The 23,639-nt window shown below is 29.7% G+C and overlaps 1 protein-coding gene across 2 annotated transcripts in view; it reads left to right on the forward strand.

Annotated features, from left to right (window-relative positions):
* Positions 1-273: 273 nt before the first annotated feature.
* Positions 274-23,639, forward strand: part of LOC107446126 (uncharacterized) — a 91,951-nt gene continuing 68,585 nt past the window's right edge. For both annotated transcript variants that reach the window (XR_015433705.1, XM_087163861.1), the window contains exons 1-3: positions 274-503; positions 13,986-14,075; positions 21,525-21,635. Coding sequence is in view for 1 of the 2 variants with exons in the window: in XM_087163861.1 (XP_087019987.1) it covers positions 416-503; positions 13,986-14,075; positions 21,525-21,635 (289 nt within the window). In the remaining variant the exon portion in view is untranslated. The remainder of the gene's footprint in view (positions 504-13,985; positions 14,076-21,524; positions 21,636-23,639) is intronic.

Raw genomic sequence — 23,639 nt, forward strand, 5'->3', positions numbered from 1 at the left:
TGGTGTTCTAAGATGAGAATGCTTAAGCGCACATTCCTCCCCCCCCCCGAAAATATCCACATAGTGACGTAATGAGACAATATTGGAAACATCCCGGTTAAAAGAGAGGTTTTTGCAGTATGGGGCAAATAAATTGCATCTGATGATATTGAGCATTAAGAGCATGGTCAATAAAGATAATGTGAATGCTGTGTTTGTAATCAGTTATATTCTGATATCAGTTACATTTAGCTCTGCTTAGATTTATTTTCATCTTTCTTTTAAGAATTTCGAATCCTGATAAGATAATGTAAGCTTAGGTTTCTCAAGTACTTTAATATTTTTCCCTATCAGTTTTTTTAAAGATTTTCTTAAGCGCTTCTCCGCAATTTTATTAAAGGTTTATTTCGTAAGAAATGTTTTTTGTTTCAATATAATGACTAAAATATTAACATATTTACTGTTCTCTACTTGCTTCATTTATGGTGTTTATTCCTTTAGCGTAGAATTTAGCAACGAAAAAGGTGAGTTTGAAAATTTAATGCTTATTTAACTAAAGAAGATCGGTTTTTCTCTTTCTAATTAGTTTTTCTGCATAGCATTAGCGTATACTTGTCTAAATTCATTTCTAAAAAAGTAATGGAGCATTTAAATTTTTTTCTCCAATGTTCGCTTTTTTCGGTAGCATATAACCTCGTGGTACATAACGGGTGGTATTTTTACATCTTTGTCGTGGGCACCTTATAGGTGGATCAACATCACCCAAACGGGAGGCAAAGTTACTCGCGTCCGTAGCATCCCTAAAGCTACACGTGCCTCCTGGGTGGTGCTAAATGAGTGACAGCTTTGCAGCCGAGATCTCTTTGTTTCGATTTTGATCTTCTGATTGATTTTAATCTACACATCAACAAATATATCATTGCTAAAAGAACGGACAAAAGAGAAATTGTGGAGAAATGACATCCTTAATCTCCTTGATTGCCCAAGAAGCAGTGCTGTATCTGCCTTTCGTCTTGCTACCAAGCACGATTGCTTATACGCTAATCTTTTCCGTCTTAAAATAGTGGACAATCCTGCCTGTCCCATCTATCACAGTGGTGCGACGATGAATGCTGAACATCTCACAAAGAACTGCATCTACTCCCGATACTGGGAGGCCAGAGAACTTTTGTTCAATTTAAATTCTTGATTTAATTTTTTTGTTGAGGTTTTGTTTTTGTATTTTGTATATCTCATCTCTTTCTGTATTTGTATTTTTCTTTTGATCTCTGTACTGCGTTAAGATAATGTCAGTATCGCCTGCTGCATTGAAATGAAAAAAAAAGTCACCCAAACTCAAGGGAAGGTAGAACAAAGAGAGAAAGAGAAACAAACCAAAATCTTGATATCTGTGGCAAAAATGTTTATTTGTTGTACCCTATACAAATTCCATTAAAATTAATAAAATTCAAACAAGATTGTATTAAAATTAATACAATTTAGACAATGTTATTTAAAAATTAATAAGATCTAAACAATATTTAATTAAAATTAATAAAACTTAAATATAATTCCATTCAGTCATCTAAAAATTAAACATTATTGTATTAAAATCAAACTGTGTTTTATGAAAAGTAATTTTTATCAATATATATTTATCAATATTTTGGAAGAAAAAAAACTGAAAAGCTTATCAACGATTAAAAATAATGTCTAGTTCAATGTAAAATGAAATTAAGCAATAACGCAGTTATGTATGAGCAACTAAGTAGAATTATTTACAACTATTCGCGACGAAATATTCTTCCCCAATTTAGTGAAAGTAGATAAAATAAGATCGTCTAGTATTTAAGAAAGCATCATTTATTGGTTACTTCGATTACGAATTATGACATCGTTTTAATAATAATTTCATGGAAGAATATCAGAAGTGTCCCAGTAACTTTAATTTTTCTTTTTTGAAGTGATGTGAACTCATCAACATGAAAATAGAATGCTTCAGAAATATTTTTTCCTCTATGGTAGGGGGCAGTATTTCCAGAGTTTTTTTCAGCTTCAGGTAAAAGATTTGCTTCCAGCGAAAAATTCGTTCGCAAGTGGTGGTAGTTGTTCTGCTTTTGGATTCACTATGCGGCAAAGCACTACTTTGCTATCTGAGATGAAGGTATTTTAATTCCCTAAAAATCTATCTCACCGAATTGGATCTATGGATATTTTTAATTTATGTTTTACGTATAAAATCTATGGATATTTTTTTAAAGAGGAAAGACTAGAAAAAAGGAAGAGTCGCGTTCTGTTATGGCGCCAAAGATTTCTTGTGAAATTTGTTTGCTATTTCTGGATAGACGGTGAATAACATTAACTACATTACTAGTCAATAAGCGGAAATGGTAGGCAGATCCCGTACTTGTTATTGTCATTAACCAAACAGTGAGCTTCCGTACCTATAGGCACGGTACTTTTATACACTTTGTTTGAAATACTAATGCAATGTAGCCCTCCCATCCAATGCACGTTCATCACTGAGCTTATAATAGCATATAGCATAACAGATAAAAAATAATTAAAGAACTTTAAATGAATTCTTTTTTGATTGCACAAAGATGTAAGCTAGCAAAACATTGAGTAAAATTTTTTAAATGTTTGAAAAGGAAAAATCGCCAAGAAAAATAAGAGCAACCGTGAACGTAACCTTCATGCTATCCTCAACTCCAAAGGCTATTTCACAGTTCGAAGTTACCGATAGGGTTGCTCGATTGCTCACACGCTTACTCGTACCATTTTTCATTATTTATCTTACCTTTTAGCTAATATTTAATATTTTTGAGAGATGTTATTATCTCATAGTTTTTCAACGCTGTTTGTAATGGGAGGAAAAGAAAATCACAGAGGTTATAGAATTGATATGAGTTTAATTTTGTGCATTTTGAAAAAGTCTTTATTTATCTGCAAATAAAAATTCTGTGATAAAAATGCTTCCACATTGGTGGAGCAGCATAGTATAAAAAGGATTTCTTACTCATAGTATGAAAATAATATCAATGTATTTCATATTGCATTTTAAAAGTATAAGGGGGATAGACTTAAATACTATATAGTACTTTTACGATTTTTTATACGCTGAATCGAGTGACAAATATTATCGAAGTTATTTATGTTTTATGTTTAAAAGTACAGTTTTTTATTTATACCTATTTACGAATCTATCATTGCTAACTAGGCAAGTGAGGTATCTTTAACTATGTATATCATTACGTTAAGTCAAATGAGAATAAAACTAAGCTGTCTGATTTAATAGTTTAGGAATTCAAAAATTTAAAAAGGTTTTATGTGATGACAACTGACATTGCTATCTAGAGAAGTGAGGCATTTTTTCAAATTTAATTTTTTACGCTTAATCCAATAAAAGAGTTATTTTCAATAAATTCTTTAGGAGAAATGAGGGTTTAATGTATGAAATATATGATTTTCGACTTACTTTTTACTCATAAAATATTTATAACAAAGATATTAGATCTATCAAATCAATTCAATTTTTTAAATTTACTCTGAAAAAAGCATTATAAATAATACCTCCCACAGTAATGTCTCAAAACTTTTATTGTCATCAGGTTCATTTACAATGCATTAACTGCAATTATTATAAGGAACATCACTTTTACGAAATACCAATTTTTTAAAGAAAAAATTGTTTTTAAATACAAGAGAATTGATTTTCATGAATTCACTGTAATACTTACAATTTATAATTGTAAAATTTAAAACATTCAATATTGGTATATGATCCACTTAAACATTCACACAATTGGTATAATATAATTTAATTAAAAATTACAAGATTTATTTTAGGACGAATTCATTGTAACATATACTATATAAATTCAAATTTATTAATAACTGAAAGAAAAACAACAACTGTATTTTATAAAGAGCATACTTTTTATGTACCCTATTATTTTTGTTATAGGTTTTAAATGTGCTTTGCATTTTAAATAATACAAGAATTAATTTAAAAAATAAAACATTTAATATCAAGTGCAACGTTTAGAACATTATTCATTTACATTTTCAATATTTATTAAAGGTTCAATCATAAAAGCAATATTACATCTCTTTACTTCTATAGCAGACAAACCTTACATGGTTCCACAAAATATCTGAAATAAAAGGAAAAAAATCCCTATGATAAAATTTTACCAACACATTATTAGAATAAGGGTGAATAATTTAAGCGACTTTATCACATTAGCCAGTCATTATTAATAATAACCAATGAAGTTTGATCAATGTCATTTTTTCGCGTTTCTATAGGGGATATTTCCATATTGTGATCTGCCACGCCAACAACAATCGCCCAGGCGCTAAATTGATTTAAGCTGGAAAAATTAAAAAAAAGAAGAAAAAACAAAGATAAAACAGCAACAACAAAGCACGTAGATGTTAGCCTGGGGGTGGCTGCAAGTTATACCCTTCAAGATGGTCCCTTTCTGTGACGTTCTTCTTAGTTTGCTGGTAGTGGCAAAGACTTGGAGATTATTATGCCACAGACCACGATACGGAAATATCCACTTTTTATTAAACACTTTGACCAAAAGAAGCTGTTAATATTAATTTTGACTGGTTATTAATAATAACCGGATTTATCACTTTAACCGTAATGCATATACAAGAGGCACACCCATGTCCCAATGCTATATAAACCGTTTAAACACATTGACAAAATTTAATTGATTATTATTAATAAATACCGGTTAAAGTGAATAATTTGCGATATTTCTCACTTTGACAGAAAAATGTGGTTATTATTAATATTTACCAGTCAGTATTAATAATAACCAGATTTATTACTTCAACCGTAACATATACACTAATGAAAGGTGGGAGGTATATTTGGTTTTGCTACTTTTATGTTTGGATTGATATTAGTTTTGAAAAAATAAATTGTAGAAGGTGAAGAACAAGTCGGTTTTAGAAGTATTGCAGGAAGAATTCGCAAATATTTACTTTAAAGAAATTTATTGAACGAAGTCACAAATTTAACATTTCACTGTACATAAATTTTATTGATTTCCAGAAAGCTTTCAATTCTATTAATAGAGAGAAATTCTAGAATTATCGCTATTAATAGAATAGCTTAAAATTCAAATAGAATTGAATTAATAGAATTTGGAAAATTCTAGAGTAGTATGGCATTCTTAAACAGGGGTGACAGAATCATTGCTCTTAATTATAATTGATAGGAAAACGGAAAGTATATTCCACGACTGAAAGATAGTAATTCGATGGAACTTCACTACAACTTTTGAATGTCTGGATTTTGTGGATGACATTGTTTGATTTACCAGCAAATTTGATGATCTGCAATCTAAAACTATAAATTTTGAAAAATAGGCAGGAGATGTTGAATTGAAAATTAATAAAAATAAAAGTAACTTTTTTAAAATAAATAACAAGACTAAATGTGCAGCTAAATTTGAAAGTGGCGAAATAGAAGATGTAGAAAAATTTACTCAACTTCGTACAATTGTTGATTGAAAGGGATGAACAGATGCAGAAATAAGAGAAAGAATTTCAAAAGCACAATTTTGCTTCAAAAAAATGTCAGGAGTTTGGAGATCAAATAAATTAATGCTAAAGACTAAAATTAAGATTCTTAATTCGATGGTAAAGGAGTATACTCTCGTATGAGTTAGAAACATGGAAACTAACAAAACTTCAGAGTACAAAACTAAATAGTTAGCAAAACAGATGTTTGAGAAGTATTTTTGAAATTTTCTGGCCTCTGACCATATCAAATTCCGAACTCCACAATACAACCAGTCAAGAACCAATCACCATCTGTATAAAATGAAAAAGATGGAAAAGGATAAGTCACGTATTGAGAATGCCTCCTACAAGAATACCATTAGTAGCCTTAACGTGACCAAAAGGCAAATGGAAAAGAGGCAGACCCATGCTAATATGGAGAAAAAGGGTGGAAGAGGAAAGAAGATAGACGGCATGGATGAGCTGGTCCGAGGCGAGATCTTGGGCAGAAGATCGAGAGAACTGGTGCAAGAAGATAAGGTCCTTATGTGCCACCAGGCACGAAGTAAGATGAGTTGTTAAGTTTAAGTTTACTTTATTGATATGCAAAATGCTCAGTATACTGTATTATGCAAATTTACAAATTGGTTTATAACGCAACTACATTTTCGTATAAAAGTTTGAAGATTTTTGATATTATTTCCTGCCTCTTTTTTTAAAACTCAAGCTTGCTGCTAGATTGCTTGCTAGTTCTATCATACTTGTCGGGAAAATTTAATTCTGCATCACGTTTTTGTTTAATTTATAATCATATGTCACTGCTAATAATCCTGATATCCTTGGATAAGATATGAATTGTTGCTAAAAATTTACTTGACATTCTCACTGCGTACTAAAACATTTTTCCAAACAAAAATCTTGCGCCACTTTTCCTAAGTTTCTCGAACATAAGCAGGCTTATCTTTGCGTCTCCTTTCTTGTCTAGTCGATTTGTTATCTAAATGATTAACACGAGAAATTTCCCAAAATATTTCCAGTGGGATGTTTCCAAGAAATGTATGTAGACTAGTTTCTGGGTGACTCAAATATTTAATTTATTTCCCATGTGATTTGTACACACAGAAAATAATTATTAGCGGTTAATGGTAACCGAACATATACTTGAAAAACTGTAATTTTTAGTTTTTTACAATTTTTTTCATAAACTTTCCCTTGTTCAATACGTTAACATTTCCCCTTAGTAGTGAGTTGTCCAGCAGATGGCGCAGCGCCACAACTACTGTGTCTGTTTACAAATGTAAGAGAGAGATTTTTAATATGAAACGATTAGGAAGCAGCAATGTACTCGGCTGTTGAAGTAGTTTGTTTTCTTTTATTTCTTAATTAAATTTATTGTTTTATTGTTGAAATCATTCTTGACTCATCGCCACATAAAAGAGCAAACAGCGATAGAAAGTAAAAGAAGACAACAAATATTTGTCATTTTAATTAATTCATTCTGGATTGTGGATTAAATATAATCTCAAATGAACCTGTTGCATATATCACTATCAATCAGTCATACTTATTAACACATGGAATGGTTTTTATAATATTAGTGGAAAGCTCTGCCAGAAAAAAAGTTAATTTTATGACTAGCTTATATTTCATCTGAGTCTGCTTCGCATTATAAGTAGGCAAAGTATGAATAGTATCACCATTATCAGAAAAATCATTCTTCCCATTTATTTTTTATTTTCCTCCTTAGAAATGCTTTCTATTTTACTACCAGATGCTTACATATGCTTCGCTATTTGAATGTTATTCAAATATCTTTGATTTACCTTTTTTATTTTGATTTGCTTCTACAAGAAGCGGTATATTAAATCATCATACAATTCGAAACAGGTAAATAGAACTAATACGACACACCCTTCACTTGATTAGAGCCACGTGCTGCAGAAACTACACATGAAGTTATATGACTGTATCTCAAGTCATGTGACTAAGTCAGGGACTACACAGCATGGCATTTGATCTTAATTGAAATTTTGTCTTCATATGAAACATCTTCGATTGCTATAGAACATTGTTTCATCATTTCTTGTTAAATAAGCAACACAAAAAGATAATTTTGAAGTAAAATTAAAAAAAAAAAATATTTATTTTTAGTAATTTTGATCAGAACAGTATACTTATAAAAAATTTAAAAACCTTTTGCTTATATTTTTAAAAGAAAAGCCTCTTTTGAGGAACAATATAATGCATTCACATACAAATCCACGAAAAGTAAAGCAATAATCTTTGCTCGAAATTTTTTATAAGTAGCATGAAAAATAGTTTTGCGCTAAATAGTCTCTAACAGAACAGCAGGGTTTATACATTTGCTGCAGTTAAATTTTAAACAATTATCTGATCAACCGTTAAAACCTATTTTTAATAATGCACTCTTGAATCAAACTTCATTTATTATCATAGCACGTAAACAACGTTTGGTTGACTTCATTATAAACCAAGCGTTTGATGCGTGAAGAAATGTATAGAGTGAAAAAAAGTGAATGCTAAAAAATAAGATATGTCAAATTTATTTGAGGAAAAAGTATTTACGGGAGTTTATTATGCATTTTTTAGCAGTTTTTTTAAACATGCCTTTGTCAAAAAAGAGTCAACCATTTAGTAAAATATATTATTTCGGATGTAAGATTTCCTTTCGCATTTTTTAAAAAAAGTTATGCATCTTTTTCAGAATTTTTATGATTCTCCTAATATTATGTGACCATAGTTTATATTTTAAATAAAGGTAATCAATATTTTTAATACTCCTGGTATAAAAGACATGAAATTAAAAAAAAATCCAGTTTGAAAATTTATTATTAGAATTAATTTGGTTCATTTCACTACAGAATTTTTGAAGTCCAAGAACTGCAAAATTATTGCAGTTTGTATATCCGTAATTTTTAAGTTGTGCCAACTTCAAAAATACAGTAAATATACAGATATATAAATCTGAGCAATTCTTCTGTAAATACTTAGTTGTATAGTTGTATTGATATTAGAGTAAGTATATGTTAAGCTTTTTTGTTCAGTAATGGACATTGGAGTTAGACTGTAGTAAAAGTTTGTCAAATGAACCGTTGAATGAGGCTTAATAAGTTTATATGGTGTTACCATCTCTCGTAAGAAATGAGGAATATTAGACTTTCTGAATACTGGACTCGATGGTGCTTCCATATTTTTGTATTCTAATGTTCAACGGTCACTAATTGGTAAGGGTGGAACATTAAAAACACTTAATCTGTTAAAAGAATGAAAGAAATATTATGGCGTCAAAGTTGGGACTTGAACCCCTATGCAGCCGGTCATGAGATTGATAGATTAGCCCTCTAGGCTTCAGTATGTACCAAGCTATAAGGAGCTCAGTGGCTTCATTAGGTGGGCTTATTGGTTGTTTAACCATATGAGTAGAAAGCAGTCAATATGCAGTTTTTCCCACAGTTACCAGTTGGATACAATATTCTTTATGTTGTTTGACAGTTTTGATTGGATAAGAAAAAATAAAAATTATATAAATTGTTAATTGACCATTTATCGTGAGATATGGGAAATATCAAACTTTTTTGATATACAACGCTCTTTGGTGCTGTCATCTATGCTGGAATGAGAGTTTCGTATTATAATAGTCCAGGGTCACTAGTTTCAAGATGCTAGAAACTCTTCATGTGTAGATATTGTGGTGTCAACCGTTAAATCGGTAATTAGGACTGGGCTATAAATCGATATATCGCGACATATCGATTTAACGCCTATATCGGCAAACCGATACAGCAACTTTCATTCCAAGCGATGCATCAGAAATCTGATTTAAGCCGTCGGGTGAAGAAGACGATATAACGATATAGCGATATAGCGATACACGCAAGGACTTTCTCTTACGTTCCGATGCCAACTCGCGCTGTGGAAGACGATATTGTTTCGTTATGTTGAGACGGCCTTGACTGATGAGCGGTAGAATCAGAATCACTTTTGAGACCTTATATCGTTATATCACATGTTCGTTTTCGCACCTTCGCGATTTGAAATCGTTTCTTGTAGATTATTTTCAATGGGATTAACTTCGTGATCGCCGTCGTAACCTTGTTCTGAACGCAATCTATTACTGAAAAGAATTTATAAAGAAAAGTTTCTTCATTAATTAGGTAGGTTTTTTATTTATTTTCGGACAAAACTTTTTTTATATTTTTAAATGTGAAAATTATCGGAAATCTAATTTAAGGCACCCATAAGGAATTAAATTACAAAGTAAATAAATTTGTTAGGTTATTTTTTTACTTTCTTTTAATTTATTAAAAACCTTTCGGATAAAACTTCTAATAATTTAATGGGCTTCTATTACTGATTTTAAATTTATAAATCTTGAGTTGTTTTTATTTTTAGAAATAAAGTTAAAACAAAACTTATTTTTTGGACATAAGTCAATAAACTTTATTTGTTCAAAAGAATTTGAAAAGCTTGCGAATTTTATTCATTTATTTATTTTTTTTTTATCAATTACTACTTCGTTTTATAAGAGAGTAAAATCATTATTTTTTTTTAATTTTCGTTTTATATTATTAGTTAATTAGCTAAATATATTACCGAATATCACAATTCTTTTGTTTTTATTTTTAAGAATTTAATTAAGAAACTTTGCCTTACTTTGTTTTTCGTTCGTTCATTATTTAATTTAATTTAATTATTTATATGAAATAATAATAAAAATAGTGTTTAAGAAGCATTTTTTTTTTCTAAAATTTATTTAGCTCTTTATTTTAAGCATACAAATAATTTTTTAATGAACTTATTTTTTAAATTTTGTTCCTATGCTGTTAGGTAAATATATTGATAAATTTCACTTTTATTTATTTTTTTATTTTTAAACTAAGAAATCTTTTGTTATTTGCGTGATCATTTTTAGAAAATATAACAAAACTTGTGTTTACTTCTTCATTAAGAATTTGAACATTACGATCGAACTTAATAATTCTGTAATTATTTACGCATAATAGTACAAGCAAATATTGATTTGTTAAAAAAAAGTTTCTTTTTTTAAAAAAAAAAAAATATTTTTAACACTTTGTTTTAAGTGTATAATGAATTTCTTAACAAACTTTTTTTCTAATTTTTTAAATTTTCTTTCAATAATTTCAGCTAGATATCTTTATAAAATTCCCTTTTTTTTTTTAAACTGAGAAATCTTTCAGAGAACGAAAATTTTAAGAAATTATTACAATTCTTATGTTTACTTTTTAGTTTAAAATTCGAACATTTTTAATTTTAAACTTCAGCTTTTAGTCAATCTAACTTTTATTTTAATTAAAATATATTTTGAAATTTTAAAATCAGCTTTTGTTTAATAACAATATTTTTTTTCATTAAGGCTGTTTTAGGGGTTAACTTAAATTAAGACTACTTATACCTTATAAACGATAAAGAAGTGCAAATATTTCATTCTGTATCTACACACATTTTTTCAATAAATATTTTAAGTAAGATTTGTACATCTTAGTCAATTTATTTAATATCTTTCTTTAGCAAAACATATATATTTTCAAATTTATAAATTGATTTAAATCAATATGCGTATGAAGTCTTGATAGAAATCTGACTTTCTGTGCCTTAAAGTAAATGAAATTCAAAAATACTATATCGCGATACATCGCTATATCGCGATGCAAAACTGACGATATATCACGATATATAATTTCTAATATCGCCCAGTCCTATCGGTAATGGTATGTCAAATTGTCCCTCTCAACTACAGCATGTTCTCAGTTGCAAGAAACTAAGTGGCATCCTAAGTTTGACCTAATTAACGATGAATGAAATTCCGGTTGTTCAAACAGTTTAGGTGAAAATAGTCAATAAGCGAATTTTCTCATGCCAAACAGTTCGAGTATCTTCCATATTTGACTGTTTTAATTGAATATGATAAATTAGCAGTTAAATAAATTGTAATGTAATCATATTTCTAAGAAATTTCTCTCATTTAAATTTAACGAACTTCTAAAACTCGATTTGCATCTTTTGCGTTTCTTGCCATAGCATTATAATATTATAAGCCATTAAAATACTATAAAATGTTTTTTAAAGAAAGATATTTGTTTAATTAAAAAATAAACAATAAATAAGTATTTGTTTTAAAACACCTAAATTTATTTTTAAATTTTAACAACAGACTAAAATTAATAAATTTCCGAAGCAAAAGTTTAAAAAGAGATCATTGAATCTAAAATTTCTGGGATTGAATATCCGTTTTCAAATTTAATTACGTAAACTCTTTTGATATTAAGCTGTTTAAAAGCAAAAATAATAAAATTTATTTATTTCATTAGACCAAATTTTAAGTCAAATTTTAGTTCTGAAACAGTTCTAGTTTAATACGAATTCGAATAAAAAAACTTATTGTTCTTATGAATTCACATTTTATTATAATATTGTTCTCAACCCCAACTTTATGTGAAAGAAATTTTTACGTAAGAAATAAATAAATAAATAATAAATTAAAAAGCATATATTTCAAAAATTACCAAAATGCAGGAATATTTAAATACTTAATTTTAAGCAGATTAAAAAAAAATTAAATTGTACTAACAAAACAAATATAATTATGTCAATTATGTATTAATATATACATTAATAAGGATAGTGTGCGTTATTTCCGTTCTTAATATATAAGTTTAGACTCACTTAAATACTCAAATAGTCGCAATTTTGCTGTAATGCAACAGAAAATAAACCTCTCAAACAATGACAGTCGAATTACTTCAATATAATATAAAGTTTTATTATTTTTTAGTTGAAAAATAACTAAAGTATTTTTACAGTTAAGATTACGCAAAAGAAAATATATTATTGATAGTAAAATATTTCAATTCGGAAAAAAAATGGCAGTTTATTTTTAGTTGGGGTATTTTTGGCACGGATATTTTAAACTTGTATAATAGACACACGGGAGCATATTTTTCTAAACTGCTGTTTGTAGAAAATGCAACACCATGAAAGAATCATCAGAATCAAATGAAATTTAATGCAGAAACGACTTGTACTGATACAAATAAATGATGAAATTTTCAAAACAAAAGAAACAAATTAAGCGTCCGAAATCAGTATGTGGTGCAGCCACCACGCGCTGCAATAAGTGCTGCTATACGACGTGGCATGGAGTCAAACAGATGTTGAATATCTGCTTGAGGAAGAGAATTCCATATCGCTTGTATGCGCAACCAAAGTTCGTCTTTGGAAACTGCAGGACGCGGATCACGAGTGAGACGCCGACCAACCATATCCCACACGTGCTCAATAGGCGACATATCCGGCGAATAAGCAGGCCAAGGAAGAAGTTGCATGCGTTGTGCTGAACAGAAGTCTCTAACAGTCCGCGCAACATGTGGGCGTGCATTATCCTGCTGAAAGATAGCTCCAGGGATGCCTTGAAGGAAAGGAACGACTTCGGGCTGTAGCACTTCACGGACGTATCTGTTGCTATTGAGATTACCCTCAATTCGTATCAAATTGGATCGTCCATGATACGAAATCGCACCCCAGACCATAACTCCGGGTGTTCGACCACTATGTCGTTCAATAATACACTCAGGAAGGCAGCGTTGACCGGCATAACGTCTAACACGAACACGGCCATCATGGGTCCACAAATTGAAGCGTGATTCATCTGAAAAGACAACTTGGTGCCAATCAGCTCGCCAGTCTCTGTGCTCAAGAGCCCACTGCCGACGCAGCCGTCGATGATCCGCCGTGAGGGGAATCCTGTATAATGGCACCCTTGCACGCAATCCACGGCGCAGCAGACGACGACGAATTGACGAAGCCGACAATTGTACACCTGTAGCAGTAGACCAATGTGCTGCCAGCTGCCTGGAGGAAGCTGTGCGATCATTCACCGCCATGCGGAGCAGGTGTCGATCATCGCGCTCTGACGTCACCTTCTGTCGTCCAGTGCCTGTTTTTCGAGTTGTTCGGTGCTCGTCGGTCCACTGCTTCCAAACTCGCATCACTGTGGAACTGTTCCGCTGCATACGAGCTGCTATTGCGCGATAGGAAAATCCTCCTTCTCGAAGGCCGATTATCCTCCCTCGTTCAAACTCCGTGAGTTGCTTGAATTTCTTATTCTTCCGTCGTGGAGGCATACTCAGGTCTCACTAAACGTTTGCCACTAACAAATAATCATAGACTATTTTCAACGTCCCGCTACAGCACTTTATTTATACGCTTTCAGCATCAATTCAGAGGGCGCTGCGCGCGCAACGCACGCGCGATGGCTCTGAAACTTTATTAATTTGCATAATATCCTATAATTGACATTTGCTGCGAATTTCATTTGATTCTGATGATTCCTTCATGGTGTTGCATTTTCTACAAACAGCAGTTTATAATTATATGAGAATATTTCCTTAATGACATTGCAAACAAATATAATTAAAGACTCAAGTTAAAAAATAATAACTTCATCTTTTAAATTTAACCAGGATGCCAGTGCAAGAATGGTGACTGCGTTGAAGGAAAAGGATGCGTATGTTGGCCAGAGCACGGAAAATATTCAGACAAGGAATGCAAAAGTAAGACCTTTTTATAAATAAATATTTCAACCCTCGCTGTTTCTTATCTGGAATAAAATTAATCGGTGTGGAGAATTTATAATGCATTAAATTTTTTGACTTTCACTTTATCTTTTTAAAATTGTGATTGTCAAAGTTCCTAGGTATAGAAATTTGTGCATAAATGAATGCAAAAATAAAGAGAGATATTTATATGCTGTTAAAACAATAAGTGGCACTTTTGAATTATTTCAGTGAAATTAATTTTCATTTCATTAATTATTCTTCTATGCCACATTCAATAATCGCACATCCAGTCGTGGGGGAGGAGATATTGTAGGAGAATGCTGTACTTTTGTCGTTTCAATAAGGCTGGGTAAAAAATAATAAATGGCACTAATGATAATAACAACAACTTCTTGATGGACGAATAAATGCTCATCAGCTAACACGTATTAAAGAAGTTTTTCAAACTGATTGATTGGCTGAACTGTATAATGTAAAAATCGCAACTATCATTGCCAATTTAATAAACGGTGGTGGAAAAACTGGTAAGTGAGCACCCAAACTGGCGCATAACGCTTGTGCTCTTATTATACACTATATATTTATATGTTCAGCAGATATAATTACGGCATAACTACCACTACAAAAATTAAACATCAATTCACTAGTATGTAAGACGTGCTAAATTGGTTCTAAAGGTAACCAGAGGTACCTTTTAATAGATGAAGGTTGGCATTGTCTGAAGGTCATCCCCACATTAGTATGATTAAAATGTATTCACTCAAATGATGCTAATTATGAATAAAAAGTAATTGAAATTCACACAAATTCAAGTTAAAATGAATCATGAATGTCAAGTAATACTGAAAATCACTCAAACACGAGTGAAAATAGCTCAAGTTTGAGTGAAATTTTTTCACTCAAACTTGAGTGTTTTCCATCTAACTCTTTCACTTGAGTGATTTTAACTCAAGAAAAGAAGGCCGCTTTTTTCTAGATGAAAGAGTTAAATAACACTCAAGTTGAGTTATTTTCACTTGTTCATTTTAAGTGAGTACAAACAGAAAAACATTCAAAGGACTATTTTAATTGAACAGCGAGCATAAGCTATGGCAGAAATGAGAGCTATTTCGTAACCTGATACTACCTCTAAGACCGATGAAAAATTCTGAAAACAATACCTTGATTTTTGTAAAAGTATTTTACTTTTGTTGACCGTTTTATTTTTCAGTTGCGACATTTTTTTATTGCTTCAACCGCAATGTACTCTTATTTTTCACATAGTTTTTAGTGCTAGTTTGAAATTGGTGTTTCACCTGTTGTATATTGTTATTCTTTGGAACTAGCTTGATCTTAATTTGAATATTAGATACTCAGTTTATCAGCACGCAAAAAAACTGGCATTAAAGTGGTTGCAAATTCCTAATTCATGATGATGACTTATATTCGTTAAGAATCTATAATTTAGGATCTTTAATCAGTTATTTATTTCAATTTCATATTTACTCATCATACATATTACTTTTATTTATATCTATGCACTAATATACTTGAGCTTAATACAATTTGTTATATTTTACTGAGAATATCTGGATTTTCATATTTTAAAAGTTGACAATTAGAATTTAACAAAAAACCCTCTTCTTTCAGCAACATCAATGAACATTATTTTCGAATATTGTTTGATTAAACACTGAACACTATCATGACACACATCATTAGTTTCGGGCATTTCATCATTGGCCTCAGGCGGTTCTTAACCTCGTCTGCTGGGGATGCCACGTAAGAATTGCCCACATCAATATTCAATCCTCAGCTTTAACAGTCATGATCACAACCATCTATGCACTAAATAGTGCATAGATAGATGCATATTAATATACTTGAACTTATACAGTTTGTAATATTTTAATGAGAATATATGAATTTCACATTTTAAAACTTAACAATTAGATTTTTTTATACAATACATATTTTAACTTCATATATACATTATTTTTTTCCTTTCATAATGCAATTGTGGGAAAGGAATTGGCTGCTCATTTGATGTTGGAAGATGGTCAGACGATACATATTGCATTTGTAAGGAAGAGAGTACCGAGGGACTATGCAAAAGTATATGAAATTTGTACAGGAATAAAAATTAAAAATGATAAAATATTTCATAGTAAAACATGTAAAATTAAATCTGGAAATTTTTGTAGAACAAAATTTAAATTTATTATAATTATGAATAATACAATTCCCAACATAAAATTTGTCAGCTTGTCTTCTACTACGGTTTTGTCCTCAACCCCTTGGCGTGAGTCTATGCGGGACCCACGAAAGCTGTAGTGCAACGAAGGAAGAAGATAACTACATCTAAGGCAGAATAAAAGTTCCAGAGAGCAAGATTTATTAAGAGCTTCTTCGAACTAGAAAGAAGCTTTATTTTCATATTTTGTATATAATATTTGAATATCCTTTATATAAAGTTCTAGTTCTTTCTATTTCGATATAAAGAATTTCTTGACAATTTTGTTTTTTTTAAAAAAACTAGCTAATAGACTTAATATTTTGTTCCGGACATCCATTGTGCTTCTTTACCCCCCCCCCTCCATGTGCCTATGGTATTGACCGCATCCCATATAAATTACATGAATAATTTTCTTGAATTGTCGTATAAAATAAAAAAGTAAGCCATTTTTTTTTGAATTTCCATTGAATGAAAATATGTTCCCGGTTTTACTCCACTAGTGTTGTAAGATGATTTGACTTTTTCTAGAAAAAAAAATCTGTTATAAAAAAGTATTGCAACTAAAACTTTCAGGTATGATACATTGTGCACAACTGACTAAAGTATCTTGATTATAGCTGACAGCTTCAAGGTCAAACAGTTTAATTCTAACAGGCCCTCCAGTCTTAGCTGCAAGATCTACCACACTGTTTCCTACACGTATGTTTGCTAATAAATAAATTTAATTCATTTCAAAAAATGGTCACTCTTTGCAGTAATGAAAAGGCACAAAACTTTTTACATTTTTCAGCAATGGGTAGCATGTAAGTGTAGGCAGGAATTCCGTTTCGCTGATGAGAAGCTTTTCACAATCCAACGAGCTCAAAATTCCCAGAAAGATAGAATCTGGTCTTTAGACACTCCGAGTACCTCGGAGATTATTTAACAACACCAAAATCCAAAATCAATCATGTTCAGAAGCGGATTTCAACCTAATTTGAAACCACTTCTTGTTTTTAGTGAATAACGGTGTTAAAATAAATCTAATTCATTTTAGAAATATCTGTACTTCACTGAACCACAAAAGCACTATAAAATGGGCGTTTCAAAATTCTCTGCGCCAGCTCACAAGAGTCAAAAGAATCAGGGGAGGAGCATGGGACATTTTCCGGACATGATATCAACTACAGAATGGCCACCCTACTAGCTAGATTTCTATACTATGGATTCCAGTATATGGTCCATTTAGGAGTCTAGGGGCTGCACTAAACCACACAAAAATTAGGACACTCTAAAGCAATCACTCTCTCTTCTGCAGGGGTCTTGCTGCTCATTACTGTAAATTTCAATAAACGCTTGTATCTTTGCAATGTAGCGAAAATGGCGTTTTTGAAACTATTTAAATTTAATTATTAATAAAAGTTCACCCTTATTATTATTTGCTAAATTTTGTTAATTTATTAATTCTTAATAAAGTCATATTAAGAATTGTTTGCCCGGGTTTTTTTCTGCTTTCTGTACTTGCTATCATGATTATAAGTATACTTTGAAAAATGGCAATCTTAATTGTCATTAATCAATATTCAACTTTAAAAGTATATTTATTAAAAGTAATTATAATAAAATGAATTTAAATTCTTTTACTTAAAAATGCACCTGACTGACCAAAGGTTTGTTACCATACAATTTATTTTTTTTAAGTCTGCAATAACAGGTATCGCAATCATGGCATATTTGAAAAGAATAATGTTTATCGTTCGTGAATATCTCTAATTTCATAAGTTAACTAGAATGTTAATAACAGAATTTTATAGCAGTGTTATAAAAAATGCAATAATTAGGCAAAATTTCAAATTGTGTTGGGATTGTACAGAATAAAGTTTTTTAAGCATAATTCTGTATAAGAAAAAGGATAAATAATGATAGAAGGTTTTTATTTCCTATACTATTTTGTATAAACATGAAATAAGGATTGTGTAAACAGAAATATACTTAAGTAATGCCGCATCGAATTTATATATAGTGGCAACGAGTTCCACTAGGGGAACAGATTCCAACTAAAAACTAAACATAAACATTGTTACATAACAAATGAATATTAAAAAAAACATATTTAGAAAATATTAAATTATAATTTTTAGGTTTTATAAATCGATAAAATATGGGTAAAAAATAAAATGGAACATTAGTTTGGCCTATGTAGTGATTACTTTTATATTTTTCGAATGATTGATTGGAAATTAATTCTATATATTGTTATGGCAATATCTCAAAGAAATATCCTAAATTATATATGACAGTTAACAGTACCGGTGTTTATTTAATTATGCTTGTTTTAACTAGAGCCCCTGAATTAGACAGAATAGGAGCCTTAGTTTTAACTTTTTCGAAAGAAATACGTAATTTTTTTATGATACGACACAACTCACAATCGTGATTTAATATTCTCGTGTACCTAACAGACGGATTTATGAATCACTTAGTGCTTGAAGCTGATCATTTAGATCGAAATCATATGACGAATCTCTTTAACTGCAATTTACAATAGTATATTAATGAAATTTGCAAAAAAATAATAATTGGAAAACTGCTGATAAGATTAAATACCGATTTAAATAACTTCATCGTAAAATAAAGAGTAAAATTAAATTATAATTGAAAAAGACAATTCTCTTAGTCTTATTTTCTTAAGTTAGAAAACAACCAAAATCATAATAATATTAGTACAGACTTTCCTTGAAATTTTACAATACCTTTTTTAGGATTTTTATTAATTTTATGCGGATGACAACAAAAACAATATGGAATTCAATGTGGGAAAACTAGATCCTACAATTTGATTTTCCAGTCAGTAAAAAGGCGCTGACAACAACAGAAAACTGTGGTAGACCATCATGTTTTATGTTATGTAGAGAAATCGTTAATTATGAAAAAAATTGAAAAGTTAAATTTTTTTTTATTGTCTGGACTTGCAGATTTTTGAAAATTTATATTTAAATCTAAAATATTGATTGATGAAAAATGCTTAAAAATGAATTCAAAAAATTTAATAGTTGCATTGCTCTTTGCTGTAAAATGGAATTCTATATATCCGAATTAGCCAATTAATGAAAGATCTAATAATTTATTTGTAAAATTAGTAAACGCCATTGCTATAGAGAAGTTTCCAAAATAAAATCTGGTAACTTGGCATTTATATTTTATTTGATATTTTCTCTTCTGTAAGTTATGTGCTGTAGTTTTAAAATATTCCTGAAATTGTCATCATTGTTTATCAGGCATAAGATTCCTTGCAATTTTTTTCCACAATTGTGCTACAACTTTCAAATCTCGCAGGATTCTATTTTTTAAATCTATATGAGGTAAAACTCTAAAGAGACGAAGCAATTGTATTATTTTCTATAAAATTCTAATTAATTTATAATCTGCTATTTTTATTGATTCAGATAAAATGCAAATAAAATGAAGAGAACTGTGTTAATGTTAAAAGAGCTTTCCTCGTAGCTTTTATTACTTTTTTACAAAACAAAAACTTCTTAAGGACAGAATTTTTTTTAGTCGCTGATTACGAGTGTGATTTTGAAAGGGGTAGATCAAAATCACACTCATAAATCACACGCATCAGATTATTCATATGTTTAATCAAACATATGAATAATCTGATAATTATGTTTGTTTATAAATGCCGAAATATAGATAACTACCTGTCAGTTTAAATTTTCGAAAGTTCCTCAAAGGGAAGGCGTTTCTAATTTTCACAATTAATTATTATAAAAAAAAAATACCTTTTCTACTTATAGGTCTCTATTAAAAAATCTCTTTCATTTATTTTTATTCTCTAAATCTCAAAAGCTTCTTAATTATTAATATGTTAATTAAAATGTTATGTTACAAAATTAGTATAGTAAATATTATTTATTAAAAAATTATTTAAAATAGTATATTATTATAAATGCGTATAAATTAGCAAATAATATATGTTAAGAAATTAGATAAATTATAAATTTTGTTTCGAATAGAAATGTAAAAGTTGAATTGCAAGGAAAACAGAAAGAATAAGGGATATATAGGAATGGAGATATAAAGAATAAATAGAGATTTATTAAATGTTTTATTAACATTGTATAAGATTCAACTTAACGATACGTAAGTTGAGATTTTAACAAATCGAAATTATATAAATTTCAAATACGCGTATATATATATATATATATATATATATATATTCAATACATATATTCAAATATATTTTTATGCCTAATTTTTAAGGAACTTGTATTAGTAAAGTTTGCTTTGTATGTGAGATTAAATTGACTGCATCGTTGAAAAATTTGAAAAAATGAAGAGGTGATTAATTTCTGATACTGGACAAAGTGAGTAACAAAATTTGGAACTATTTCAGTTAAACAAGTAATGACAGCTTTTCAAAACTCCGTCAACTCTCTCCCTTAATTTTGAGGTTGCTATACCAAAATGTGCTGGAAAATGGCATGTTTATCTAGAAAATACGCGTTTTTAGAGTAAAACGCACATTTTCATTTTTTCCGCATTGCGCAGTACGCAAAATAAAGAAAAAAATATGCGAACCAACCAAATAACTTTTGATCTAATGATCGGATCAACACGTTCTAAGATTCAATTTCAATAGTTAAATAGGGTGACTCCCAAAAGGCTAATTAATTAGTGCAGACTATATTTTAAGTTTTCGAGATATGGTGAAATACGCAAACATTGGAATTAACATTAAAGGGTCTAAGCTTTGGACCACTCTCCTAACCAAGCTTTTGGTATCATATTTCCCGGATAGCGGAGTCAAAAATCGGAATAGGTCGAAAACAAGGTATGTTTATACCGAGCAGGAGAAAGTACGTTTTCATGTCTGATTTTGTGACTTAAAATATCATCTGCACTAATTAATTAGCATATTTGAGGTCATCGTCTCAAACCATTAAGATTGAGTTCTAAAATAGGAAGATAAATCAAAAGTTACACAGGGTGGTTCGTTTTTTATTTTGCGCACTGTACATCTAGATATGAACTATAGAGTCTCTACACAATACACCAAAATTAACTATCGCGAATTTGTATTTTATTTTAGAATTAAGTATAATAAAAAAATAAATAAAAAGCAGAAGAATCACAATACTCGTCATTCCAAAAAAACCACGTTACATAAGCATGATTCGATTTATGATTTAAGCTTTATTTGTTCCAAAATATTTTAATTCTAACTGCCATTTGTTCTGCAGAATGCAATTGTGGTAAAAACTTTGAATGCAGTGTTAAGAAAAGCCAATTTTCTAACATAGTGACATGTGATTGTAAAGAAGGATATGAAAAAATTGGGTCTAAATGTGTTGGTAAGTAAGAAATTAATTTTAAAACTTTATCGCTTTTAATAGTTTATGAAACTGAAGATAGGTTAAAATAAATCCTTTTTTTTAAACCTAAAGTGATAATTTTGCTTTTGTTGGAAGAAATAAGCGGAATTCATAAATAGGAACAATAACGTTAACAGCAACTAATTTTGCATTTTGTTGATTATTATGCAACACGGATGAAATATTACTTTTAATACTATATACTTTTCCCTCAATATTCAAAAATATTAGTGTAATCGCTGATTTGAGTGTTCACCTCTACGTTAAAAAAATGTTTACGGTATTTTTGTTGTAGCAGGTTTCTTATATTTCAGAATTTTCTTGCATTTTCAATGCATTTTCTGAAGAACGATAATTTTGAGAAAATTCCTTTACTCAAACACACTTTACAAAAATAAAAATTGAAAAAAAAAAAGAATTATGGAATTTTTGAAATTTTTTATGTAGATTTTGTATAATTCTAGCAATGTTTTGAGCTAAAAACTAAGATCTAAGTGTGACTATATAATTTTTAGCAAACTTAAATAAGAACATTTATAATTTTTAATAAAAAATTAATATAAAATAATATATTTAGTTTTATTTCATTGTTTTTTTTTATTTCTTTATTAATATTTTAGTTCCAAACACAGGTAATCACAGTTTTTATCTAGAAAAAGTTACTTTGAAATTTATGTTTAACAATTCAATGTAACTTTTTTTGCGTAACATAAAAAATTTCATGTTGCCCTTAGTTTGAAAGTTTTTTTTATGAATTTTTAAACTTTACCTTAAATATATAATTTTAAGAAATTCAAGTAACAAATACAAAATTTACTCTTAAATTACCCTTTTTTTTTAAAAAAAAAATCGTAAGTTGACGTAAGATTTAGGAAAAAGAAACTATAATAGGCAAGAATCAACCAAGGGATGGGTGATCAGAGCGAAAAGGAGACGGAGCCTCCTATACTGCTTATATTTAGTGAACGATATATAAACCTCTTTTTTTAAAAGCAAAGTAGATTATCTTAAACAATAAATTTCGAAAATCGATTGCTATGTGATCGTAATATTTTTTTACACACTCCAATGCTTCACGTACGAGAAGATCACATTTTTTTCCAGAACTATTTTATAAAAACATAAAGAAATACTTAAATATTGAAAGTTGTTTAAAAGATTGAGAAATAAGTTGAAAGTTCTTACTTCATTTTAGTTCTTTTTTTTTGGTAAATAAATAATGTGGTAATAGGTAAGCATTGCATTTTTGAACATGAATCAAAGCCCCCCCCCAAAAAAAATTTTTTTTTCTAAAAATCTTACACCCAGCAAAATATAGTTTACTCATTGCTGCTATTTGTTAATAAGATATTTTCACTTTTACTGTGTAAAGTTTGACTTATAATTTAATTTGATGGAATAAGCGTGAGGTCACATCCCTGCTTCATCAAAAAAATGATGAATTCTTGGAGATATATAAAAATATATACAACGTTTATCAGGAAAAAAAAACTGCACCATCTCTGCATTCTTCATAGAGTATTAAGAGTTCAGATTTAAATATTATATCATGAAGGAAATGAGCAAAAACTGGTTAGAAAATCTTTCCACTAATGTTCGTTTTGGGGAATATTTAAATTGACAAGAGTCTTTTATATTTTAAACATTTTGAAATAAATTATAATATGCATTTCCGGCAACATTCAATCCATTACTTTTAATTATATTTCGATAATTTATTACTTTTAGCTCCCCGATTATTTACTATTATATTTTTTTAACTTTTGACATCAAATAAAGAGCGAGCTATTGAAATGAATATTTCGAGGAAAACAAAATCTACAATAAAACTGTGTCACAGCTATACACCGTATACGGTTATCTTCCCTTTGAGTAGTGTCGAATGTCCACCCAGTCTTTTTGAAGCAGTACATTCCCTTGACCACTGCTGCCATGTGCCGTGAGCCTTGGTTGCTCAATGGGATAGAGTATTCACCTCCTAAT

This window comes from Parasteatoda tepidariorum, chromosome 5 (assembly GCF_982258835.1).
Source record: "Parasteatoda tepidariorum strain Cologne lab strain chromosome 5, Ptep-v5.0, whole genome shotgun sequence".
In the NCBI taxonomy this organism is placed as follows: Eukaryota; Metazoa; Arthropoda; class Arachnida; order Araneae; family Theridiidae; genus Parasteatoda; species Parasteatoda tepidariorum.